This window comes from Oratosquilla oratoria, chromosome 35 (genome assembly GCF_046742065.1).
Source record: "Oratosquilla oratoria isolate Oo_2021 chromosome 35, ASM4674206v1, whole genome shotgun sequence".
NCBI classification, from domain to species: domain Eukaryota; kingdom Metazoa; phylum Arthropoda; class Malacostraca; order Stomatopoda; family Squillidae; genus Oratosquilla; species Oratosquilla oratoria.
Genome location: NC_134811.1, coordinates 47,387,897 through 47,400,396, shown reverse-complemented (window position 1 = coordinate 47,400,396; position 12,500 = coordinate 47,387,897). Strand labels below are relative to the sequence as shown.

Genomic DNA, 12,500 nt, shown 5'->3' with positions numbered 1-12,500 from the left:
TATAATCGATTCGCAGTCCAAAAAGATAACCAAGACTCTTCCGAAAATTACCGAAAAGACATCACAAACTGTTCAAGAGTCTAAAGAGGGTAAAGATAAGGGTACTGAACAGTCAGAATCAGCAAAATTGAAAGATGTAGACGAGTCTAGAGCGGATAGAATTAGTTCGATTGCACATGAACTTTGTGGTATGATTGAGAGAATTGAGGGGAGTTTACTTACACCATATTTGGATGAGCGAAATGTTATATCTATTTTGTTTAGATTGAATGAACTTGAACAAGAAGTATCCTGTTTAAGGTCACATGAACAAATACACATGGGTGAGTTAGATTTCATAGGACCAGTCGGTAAGGAAGGGATGGTATCACCAGCAGCAGAACCCAAGTCATTTGTTGTACAAAGTGTAATTCCTAAAGATTTATCCTGTACCCCACAGAGTCTACCTACCACAGGTAGTGAGGGGAACCTGGATGTTGAGAGTTCGTTCTTAGGCACAGGTAAGGAGCTTTCTCCTGTTATAATGCCGTCTGGAACGCAGAGTACTGTGGCCGTCTTGTGCCCCAGTCCAATTGGGAATACGGACGCCAACGGACACCTGGAATTAGAGGCAATAACGGACACAGAAGATCTCTTCAGTGACGATGATCAGCACGTTCGAGGTAAATCTCCAATGAAATCCAAAGTGTCTCTCTTGCCCCCTTCCTCTGACCAGGCTGCACTCACAGACACCGAGGACATGGACCTGTCGGGCGAAGAGGATGAGTTAGTACCTGAGAAGAAGGACCTGCCGATGTTGGAAGACCTGGGGCTGTTACCCGAGCCGAGCAAGGACATTATCAACCTCACTGAAGGGTATGTCCGGAACGAAAGCCCCATGATGTCTGACACGGAAGTGGATATAAAGTCGGTTGAGGGAAGGCACAAGAGGAACGTGTTGAAGTCGGATACCATCGGGTTAGGGCCTCCAGAGCCGGACGTAACGCAGGCTCTGACAGATGTTGAGGATGTTGAGGACTCAGGGGACGAGATTGTACACCCAGGAGAAGATATAGAGACCACTCTTCCAGCTCACTACGATGATCTAGGGAAAGATGTCAAGAATACCGAATCCGTAGCTGCCAAGCCCATGCAGAAGACGCGGATCTTAGTATCTAAAATAGATCAGGTGGACTCTAGTGAAGATGAAGGTAGGGAAAAGGTTCACCGAAAGCCTCGCCGGAAAAGTGGCGGAATGTTAGGCGTCACCCAGCAGGAGGGAGGAACGACGGACATTGAAGAATTATCTATGACCGAAAATCCTACGCCCGAACCCCCACGTGTACGTCGGAAGAGGGTCGTAAAGAAAACGTCCGTCCCGAAGGAAAAGTCAACACTTGCTGTGAGTGGAGACAGGTCCGATGGCACCACAGATGTCGAATACCTCAGTGGGGAGGACGGGAAGAAGGAAGTTGGTGCTGATGATGGATTGTTTGTTCCTAAAAGGGACGAAGGTGCAATAACAGATACGGAGGATGTAGATGTGAGCGACGAAGAAGCAGAGGGTATCATACCACATCCTGTTAGTAAGAAGGAGCCTTTTGTCATCCCTGAAGTCCACAACCAGAGGATCAAAATACGCGAAGCGGCTCCAGAGAAAGAAGAAGAAGGGGAAAAGACGGATGAAGAAGGTTTCGAACTTGAAGAAAAGGAAGATTCTAAACCACTGATCCGCCGGCAGGTTACTCTCGATATGCCAGCTGAGATCGTCTCCACGGAAGCGCTTGAAGTCGAAGAGGCCGTAGAACAGGCTTTGACGGATGTTGAAGATATGGATGTTGACGACAAGGAAGAGGCAGCCATATTAAATGAGATTGCCAGCAACGAGCCAAAGGATGATGCCCTTAACGCCACTCTTGCAGAAATGGAATCAAATATTGGTAGAGTTTCTAAGAAGGAAAAAATCAAGGACCAGCACGAAGAACTAAAAAAGATTGCCAAAGAAGCAGAAATGGCAGGGTTAACGTTACAGGAAATTTTGCAGGAAGGCGGCGAGACTGACGTAGAGGACTTAGATGATAGCGAAGGAGAAGAGAAGCCTGTGAAACAACCGAAAAAGAAGCAAGTTGTGCAGAGAGATGATGGCACTGATGTAGAAAGTCTTGAAGGCTCAAGCTCCGAGTCCGAGGATGAAGAAAAGCCCGTCGTGAAGACCTCTCAACGAAGAAAGAAGGCGAAGAGAAGTCTCCAAAGGGGCCTTGTGCCTCAAATATCTGAGGTACGTTTTGTTGACACCGCCACAGGTCCACTTAGTATTATAGTCACACCGGGATCCTTCGACCAATCCAGCGACATGCCTAAGGACAATGTACCAGGCGTCGTTTTCCTTGAAACCCACGAAGGGATTGAGGATGCGGGTGCTACAGACATCGAGGAACTTAGTGGTGACGAGAGGCCGGCTATAGTTACGAAATTGCCTGAAGTTGAAGGCCCTCAAACAGATGTGGAAGAACTGGAAGGCGATGAGAGCGAGATCGGCGAAACAGTGAGACCACTTACACCCTTACCTCCTGATTTCGAGTATACGGTGCTACCCAGCCCGAAGAGGGAACTCATTCACATAAAAGAAGACAAACATGGTGTTCCTCAAGTTACTATTACAAAAATGCCGGATGACATGCTCCATGCACCGCAGTCCGACGAACAGGCTTTGACAGATACTGAAGATGTGTATGTATCAGAGGAAGAAGCGATGCGAATCCATGGGGCGCACCTTCAGGAAGATTCTGGTTATGAATTACCAGACTTTGAAAATACAGAAATAGTCGCTTCGGCAAATAAGGTAAGGACATCTGGCCTGAAGGTCGCTGAGGCTGAGGAATCTGGCAACACCGATGTCGAAGAATTGGCTATGGACTCGAAGCCGAAGCGTAAAGTAAAGCCTCGAGCCAAACTGCGTGTTGAAGAAGTGGAGGGTAACCTTACCGACGTGGAAACGCTCAGTGATATAGAAGCTGGACCACGCCTGAAAGTCCGCGTAGACACTCCTGGAGGACTCACAGACACGGAATTATTCGACACGTCAGATGCAGAGGAATTAGAAGTACCAGATATCACAGGTCGGGACCTCGCACGGACACCTGACATCATCAGGGAAGCCACTGTCCACAAAATCATAACTGTCAAGGAAGGTGTTGACGGGGATACGCGAATAGAAGAAGAGTTGATCGCCCCCAGTCCTGGCGAGCAAATGCTCACTGTAGAAAAGGACTTCGGGGGGGTCACAGACGAAGAAGATTTTGCTGCATCGGGACCCGAAGACGTTGATGAGCCAGCAGTCCACGAAGAGGTACCTTTACCCGAGAACGAGACTACCGAGGTGCAGATATCCCAAAAGACGCAGGTAAAACCTATCCAGGGTGAGGAGAGGCAAATCAAGGATAACCTACTCCTCCCGGAGGAGAACACGGACGCTCATACGGATATTGAGTCGTTGGACGGCGAAGGAGGTAACAGGTGTGCATCTAACCTAGAGGTGGCGTCCTCGTTCTTATCGTCTGCATTGCCACTAACTGTAGTTAGTCGCAATAATAATTTTGTAGAGACCAGTGTCCGCAGCACCCTTTCCACTCCCTCTCCAACGCAAACAGTTGCTTCTTCGGACCCTAAGTTGTCGTTAGAGACGAAACCGTTCTGTGGAGAACTCACAACACCAATAGTAGTTGAAGCCGAACTCGAGCAGGTTTACATTCACACGCCGCAGCAGCGGCCCGAGTTCAATGAGGAGGAGGTTGTAACCTCGGACGGTAGGGTCGTCAGGAGGAGGAGGTTGGTTGCTTCGTCATGCGAGGGACGTGAGGTTCGTCGGTTCTGGTCCATGGACGAACCTCTCCACGACAGTCAGATTAGTAGGCTTGCATGGCTAAGGAAAGACTACAAAACTATCCTCTACTTGGAGCAGCCAAACCTTCTCGACACAATTAGTATTAGTGACACCTTGTGCGAGACTTCGAGTAACTATCGCCGTCGGCTGTTGACAGAGTTTGATTCCTCTAGCACGGATTCTTTTGATGAGTGGTGCAGTTTGATAGGTTCCGATGGTATGGTCACTGTGGTCGAGAGGCTGTCCCGTGGCGACGGTACCACCATGAGCAGCTTTGACGACCTACCAAGTCCCAACCTTAGTAGCATTGGTAATTCTAGCCTTTGTAGATCTGAACCCACATTCAGGAGCTTTAGTAGCAGTGACTCTCTGGCCCAGCGGTGGGAAAGCCTTTCAAGTTTATCGAGAGGCGATTCTGGTGCTCGGTTCTCAGAGATGACTGATGACCAGGGGAATGCCGAGTCATCCATAGCCGGTGTAGAAAGGGAGACCGAAGACTCGGGGGTCAGTGGTGCTAATGAAGAAGGGATTCCCGTGGAAGAGAACGGGATGACAGTATCCTTCCCTACTTCGGAGATTAGTTACGAGGCAGACACTACGAACTTTACAGGTGGCCGAACCATTTCTGGGAGTTACGATCTCGCATCCGACACTGATCATCGGGACGAATCGTCCTCGTATGGTTATTTGTGCACGAGTTCTGTGTATAGCATGGAGTCCGAAGGTCATTATGATCCTGAAAGCATAGCTGCCAGTGAACAGCAGCAAGAAAGAGGTGACGAAAGCGAGGAATCGAGACAGGTGTGCGAGGACTCCGGTGTCCACGGGTCGATGGCCACGAGCATGACAGGGGATTTGGTTGAGTCAAACGAGTATGCAAGTGATCGAGTTATCGGTGATGAAGTCAGTGTCGCTGACAGTGCTCTTAGCTGTGATGAGAAGCAGGCCTCCCTTGCTGAGTGCCCATATGAGACGGACTTGTCCGAAGGGGAGTTGGTGGATGATCTGGCCGACGGGGGGTCCCCAGAGCGGAAGGCCGAGGAATACATGGCGGCTCGTCACGGCCTTTCTTTTAGGGAGAAGTTAGAACGCTTTATTAACCGAAAGGGGCGCTTGAGAGATCATACGAAACGAACTGAATCACCTTTGGTGGGTGACGAAATAGATCCTCTCTCTTCACAGGAACAAGATGGTCAAGGTCCCCTCCATTCAGATGTCATAGATGTAGAGGAGATGTCGATAGGTAAAGAGACAAATAGTACAGGGAACACAGAGGTGCTTTCTGAAGGAACTTCAAGGGGTTTAGAGGTTAGGGAAGGCGGTCAAGGACATAATGAGGATGTCATTAGTAGCAGTGCTACTGATCAGGAAGGGCTTAGCTACAAAGGTGAGTATAGCACTGTTTGTGGATGGATGGGGAGTGAGAGGGGGGCTGTCGAGGTTGGGGAGAGTTCAAAAATGGAAGTGTCAGCAGCTGGGGATTCAATTGATACATCGAGTTCGGATGAACCTCATGCGGTCCACGATGTCTTGTCAGATGTTTCCAACGCTGAAGAAGGCTTCGTGGAATCGTGCGAAGCAACGGAGGCCGATATCTCTGACGCTCTTGGGGACATGTCTGACACTTACGGTGACGTATCTGTTGACGTCGTGGATGTGGAGATTTATCAGGGAGGGGTAGACGAATCTGGTACTCGAGCGATCTCGACCGGTGTCTCGGCTGAATACTCAGGGATAAGTGACCAAGGAGGGGTGAAACCAGGGAGCAAAATGAAGGAGACTGAGGGCTCTTGCGTTAAGAGTGTGAAGTCAACAGAGGTGGAAGAGAGCAATGTAGAGAAACCAAATGATGACGACGACGACGACGATGATGAAGGTGAAAATGGTTACGAGTATGTCGTTGTCACTGCCAAACCAGCACGAGTCATTCCCAACCACGAGAGCAACACGCTTCCTCGTACCAACAAGAAACAAAGAAAGAAGGTCTTCACAAATCAGGTCAAAAATAGTGTAGATTCATCTCCCAAGGAGGCGAGAGGTCGCGAGCTGGTAAAAATGGATAGTTTAGGGGGCTTTGAAACCGCAAGCCTTGGAGACAGTCTCTATAGTAGTGATAGGATTAAGGTCCGGGGGTTGATATCACAGTGGGAGGAGTTAGTGGAGGAACATGCTCGCAGGTCGTTACCGAACTCCCCACACATCGGGCACCGTCTCATAACTCCAATGTTCCCCGCACCACGGAAAGCGGAGTCCCTAAGGATATTCAGTGACACAGGATGGAATGAGACCAAAAAATCGGAAGTGGAATTGGTGTGGATCCGCCAACAGGTGGAGGAAGAAGAGCAGGCTAGTGTAGTGGAAATAGTCGAAAGATTCGAACAGAGGCTAGTGAAGGATTCGGGGGAAAAGTTCCTGGGGAGGTTGAAGCCACACCCCCAAATTAGGACTCCGTCTCCGAGGAGCACGAAGCGTAGGGTGGCCACCGTCAAACCGATGCTGGAGTCGTCAACGAACTCGATTCCTAGCGATTTGAATGACGAACACCATTTGGTCTCGCCGGAACGTGACCAGGTCGACGTTTCAGTTGTTGCAGGATTCTCAACGACGTCTTCCTCTCGAAGACTCTTGCCCGAACAGGTTCGCTTAGAAGTAGACAAAGAGGAAACGCAAACGGTAGGCAAGGCAGGTAGTATTTTACCAAAGGTCAGCAGTGATGATGAGGATGATGACAATGGTAACGGCGACGGTGACGGTAACAGCAGTAGTAGCAACAGTAGCAGGACGCCAAGGATACTCGACTCAATGACGGTGATGAAGAAGTCAGATGGAACCTTCGAAGATGAGCAGCTTGGAGAAGAAGGACAAGAAGAGGAGAGGCACGAGGAGTCTTCTCGTAGAACGTCCGTGGACGAGCAACTGCCGAGTATTTGTCATGAAGTGTCGCCTGGCGTCCCAAAACCCGAAGGTGCAGAATGGAGGTTATATTGCTTCCTGGGGCCTTTGCTGGTCTTGCCTGGCTGTACTGGGATGATTAGAAGAGGAGGGCGCCCCCTATTCTTAGAGAAGGTGGCGCAGAACCATAGAAATGCCCAACTAGAATAGCATTTTTGTTAGTGTTCTTAAGAACCCGCTTTGAAAGGTAGATGATACGGTGGAGGAGAAAGTTTGAAATGTGATGTTCATGCATGAGATTAAGGTTTGGGTGTAGCAAACAATGGAAAGTGCATTTCATTTAATGCAGGTACAAGCGGTGATGGTTTTGTTTTATTACACCAATGAAGATGTGTCGGATTGATCTAGAAATCATATTGTTTAGTGGGAGGCTGTTTCAGTCATGTGATGGCCGTTATCAATGTCCAACCCATGGTGCTGCCGATCGAGATGCGCGAGTCTCGTGCTTATGATTGCAATGTAGCATTTTTAAAGAAGGTTTTCGGGAGGCAAAAATAGATCCATGTTATTTGCTTCAGAATCTTATTTATTTATTCATTCATATGTGTATTTTTTAAGGATATTAACTTGATGCAATAAGAAATTAGTAGAATGCCTCAGTATAAGAAGTTACATTGCTTTCACGAGATCTGAACTCAGCTATAGGTTTTGAATCGTTTAGTCCTCAGAGGTCAGCTAACTAGATTATACATACATCACGCTTTTAAGTATACATCAATTACGCAAGAAGTTGTGTGGTGCTGGACAAATATTGTATTGTATACCATATATTTAACCAATTGTGTGATGCTAGACAAAGTTTGCGTTTTATACAAACCATATATATAATCAGTTGCTAGAGAATAAAAACTTGCGACTTGCACAGTAGGATCTAACTATTCTGCTGTGCATTGCAGTTAGAAAATAAATCGGTGACAAAGTTTATTCTGAAGTCGCCGTGGGATATCTAGTGATCTAATGTTGTTGAAACAGCCTTTGAAAAAAACTCAAGGAGAGAGGAAAATAATTGCACAGACTAAGTTTTCCGAATTCCCAGGAGTTACATGGTTATAATTAGAATTACTAGAATGTAGTTTCTTTAAATGTATCCATTGGGTTATAACTTCATGAAAGTGTCACCGACTGCTGGAAATAGCTCTTTACTTCTTGTGAATCATAAACATCACTAGAGTGACCGAAGCTTCTAGTTGTTAAACTTGAATTTGCATGATCTGAGCAACAGATTTTGACACATTAGGGAAAGGTTATCATGCAGGATACGCATTGGCTGTCGGGATTCCCGGATATCCTTTCTAATAGACTTTCCGATGCGTATATTCGTCTCGCTGACATTAATCAAGGTCCTGCCAATTACGGAAGGACGCGATTGAGATATAGGGCAACCACCCATCCGTCCCTTAGGCCTGCCATGCGGTTACACTGCTTGTAGACTTGCTTCGCCTCTGTGTAATACCAGTTTATCACTTTTAGTGTTGATGTTTGATGTTAGATTTTTTTTATAACACCACGCGTAAAAATTTATATTCCTTCCAAGACGTCCCCATGACCCATAACGATCAGAATTGGTTCATTCACTAGTTGACATCTAGAAGCGCAGGTGTTGTTTCATGGTTGATGTCGCGCTTGTCAAGCAGAAAAAAATCTTTGTAGAGTTGTGGGTTGGCTGTAGTTTTCGTAGTCCACCGGTAGTGTCGTCGCTGCTACAGCATATGGGTCTTCTCGCAAAGCATGATCTCATCTCTAAATGTTCTTTATTTTTCCCCATTTATTCCTATTTTTTCATCAGATTCCTTCGCGTGACCTATTGCTCTTGCACGTAACTTTTGTCTTTTCTTTTATCTTTTTTTCTTTCTTTTGTCAGCCTTTACCTTCTACCCCAAACCGGTAGCAGTAGAATCCTACTTCTACAAAGGTTTCTTCCACGGTCCAGGTAAAGGTGGAAGGGCGGGGATGTGGTCGTGTACATAACTCTCATACTTATCTATATGTTTGTTAGTTTATGAAAAGTAACTGCGGCCTATGTACTAACAGGTCGTACATTATATTTAAGCTACAAATCTTTAGCTATATGCCTACTATTCCATGTGCATAATTGTACCCTGTAACGTACGTACGGTGGGAGTGTATGTGTAAACTGTGTATGTATACGTATATATATATATATATATATATATATATATATATATATATATGTATGTGTGTGTGTGTGTGTGTGTGTGTGTGTGTGTGTGTGTATGTATGTATATGTATAATGTAGCGAAGTTTTAGGTCGATAGTCCACCCACATGTGCTTTTACTTTGACTGGGTCATAGGATTACATCCATGTGTAGATAGAAAATTACAAGATCCTGACAAGATATCGCCAGTTACGGATCAGATTACAATTGGCAATAACTTGCTAAGACTTAAGTTATTCTTTCTCTACACAGGAATAAAGCTTGGTTACCCTGCCGTAGAAAGGCATGTATATATGTACAGTATGTATGGTATGTATGTATGTATGTATGTATGAATGTAATAATGATAATTGTTGCCTCGAGTTTTGCTGACTGGGAATCGGAAGACCTACATTGGCTGACTGTGGTCTTTGCGCCCTCCCATACACTTCTTTAGGGAAAAGACTTGAGCTGCTGCCTTTGTTGCCCCAATTTAGGAATGTCTCTTGTCACCGGTTGGTAAGAGGAGGAGGAAGATGGGAGCAGTCACCTGTTTTCAATTTTCCTTATGTTCCTTGGGAGTGCACGTGCAGATGCAGATGGAGGTGAGGGTGTTGGATTGTGAAGAAGGGCGTCTCTCTCACAGGGCCACCACTTAAATGTTCCCGTTGTTGGTACCAATTTATATGTATATGTATATATATATATATATATATATATATATATATATATATAAATATATATAAATATATATATATATATATATATATATATATATATATATATATAGTGCAGGATGCAGCTTTGTATCTGAGTGTGTGTGTGTGTGTGTGTGTGTGTGTGTGTGTGTGTGTATGTGTGTGTATGTGTGTGTGTGTGTGTGTGTGTGCACCGTACGTTTTTAACTGCACCGTACGTTTTTAACTGTATTAGAAGTTGTTTAACACTTAGCACCTCAAAGACTTAACATGACCCCTTGGCTACCAGCCCGTATGCTGTGTTGGTTAGCGAATTGTAGCGTTCTGCGGTTAAAGGCTCTTTCTCACACCTCGATGTAGCGCTAGAAGTGACACAAAGACCTGTTGTGGTGTATACCTCGTTGTAGTCCCGGGTAAGGGCGACCGACAGCAGTTGGAGGAGGACCCGCCTGCTAATGGCGAAGGGCTACCTCGCACCAGAACTTTGCATAACCCAGTCGCTTCTAGGTTCTGACGAGCAGATGGCGGAGGGGCTCCTTCGGCGTGTCTCGAACTGCTTCGACCCTTGGGGGGCTTCTCGGGGGGCCAGGCGAGTCGAGGTCATTTGCTCGGACTTGTCGAGGTCTTAGTATTATAGTCCTTACTATGCTTAGTGCTACTACTAGAGTATTGCTGTCTTGTGTATGCTTCTCTAAGTCTTCTTGTACAGTAGCCCTTTACGATGTTTGGTGTGCACGGTTGCGCGCGCATGCACACACACACACACACACACACACACACACACACACACACACACACACACACACACACACACACACACACACACACACACACACACACACACACACACACACACACACACACACACACACACACACACACACATGCGTGTGCTTCAGCGTAGACAATGTTTCTGTGTATAGTAGTGCTTGGTAATTCTGCATAATCTGGATGCTTCTTAGTTAAGTAGTTTCTGTTGTTGATATACATTATTATCTAAAATTGTATATGCACTGTCGTATCTGATTTTGTGTTTCTTTTTCTAGCTTTGAGTAGAGGTTTACGAACTTGAGAATTCATCAGAATGAGAAATAATTTAGATTGATGTGGTACAGTAGTCAAGAAAGAGTTGATAGTACCAATGGCTTTCAGTAATTTTCTTCTTTCACGTAGAAACGAAAGTCCTCAACAATAATGAGTTTCTCAGGATCTCTTTCAATTTCTCACCCTGATGAATAGACGACCAGATACTTACTTCAATATGTAGCTAGGAAATGGATCTTGTAAATATTGTACCGATTTATCTGACCGACGCACTGAAAAAACGAGTAGGAAGTTTGTCTCAAGTTAGCCATGCCCCCCTTGGGGAGTGACGGGCCTTGTCTGCGAGGTCGTGCTCCAACGGACCTCCGTTATTCTGCGCCTTTTCTGACGACCGGCAGCGTAGACGCTGCCGGTCGCGTATGGCCCGAAACACGGAGGATCTGGACGTTGAGAGGGAGCACGAGTTCGATGACGTCTCGTTCGCTGGCCCCAAGGAAGTTCCTCTCAGGCTCAGGGGCGGCGCATGCGGTGGCGCCTCAATGACCCGCCACTCCTGGAATCAGGTGCAGCAATGTTTTAGACAAAGCATACAAAACCCATAGTCCAGATACTGGTGTTGTGTTCTCTAGATTCCTCTGTAGTTTTGAAACTGGATGTCATGTCTCACCTTTCCCGCATTTGTCATCATCTGTTACACCTTCCCCTCCCACTCACCCACCACCCGTCCACCTCCGTGCTTTTTGGCATGAAACCGACTCCATGCTGGTTTGTAGTTTGAGTATTTTTGTATAGCACGTACACCGGTTTACGAAAAAACCCAAATGTTTTCTTTAAGTAGTTCCATGGGTGGGCATGTCTGTGTAGACACTGAACATTTATGTATACAAATGTGATATATATATATATATATATATATATATATATATATATATATATATATATATATATATTGTGTGTGTGTGTATGTATGAGAGAGAGTGTGTGTACATGTGTGTGGGTAGAAAAATTGGCTCCATCCGCTGTTCCCTCGCACTGAAGGAGGCGGCGAGTTACGGCTTGTGATTCTTTGCCATGCTAGACTCCCCGCCCCACAGCTATTGAGATGTCTTTGGTGCAGACTACCGATGTGGGGAAGTGATTGATTCTGGCCATCATTTTCCATTCTGCAGAAGGGGAAAGTAGGTCGGAAACAGTTCCGCCGCATCGATATTCTGTAACAGAGAAGGCATTGGACTTCGGGTCCACAAGGGAACGATGAATCGCCCAGCCCATTCTTAATGCCCACTTAACTTCTGGCCGCACACACAATGTCACCTCGTGCACACGACTCGCTTGGAAGCGTCACTTATACACTTTACCACTGGTATTGTGACTCATCACGGTCTTGGGTATTGTGTTGGGCTCGTGATCGACAGCTATTACCCTCCCGGATGAGAACTCAGAGCTCATATATAGCCTAATCTATGGGTATTGCTGTGACCTTACACACACACACACACACACACACACACATACACACACACACACACACACACACACACACACACACACACACACACACACACACACACACACACACACACACACACACACAGCTTCTTGCCTACCGGAATTGGAGCTGAATTTTTCAGTTGTGTGTGTGTATATTTGTGTATGTGTGTGTGTGTGTGTGTGTGTGTGTGTGTGTGTGTGTGTGTGTGTGAAAAATACCTGTGTAGTGCAGTGTTACTTCTTTACATGTTTTCATAATTTTGCAAGAGTGTGTTCCTGCTCGTATTGAGTTTTGC

The 12,500-nt window shown here is 46.1% G+C and overlaps 1 protein-coding gene across 1 annotated transcript in view; it reads left to right on the top strand.

The window, feature by feature from the left end:
* LOC143018654 (uncharacterized) overlaps positions 1–12,500 on the top strand; it is a gene marked incomplete in the record, with an annotated part of 838,726 nt that overhangs the window by 786,081 nt on the left and 40,145 nt on the right. The window contains 1 exon segment of the mRNA XM_076174236.1: positions 8,676–8,744. Coding sequence (XP_076030351.1) covers positions 8,676–8,744 — 69 coding nt within the window.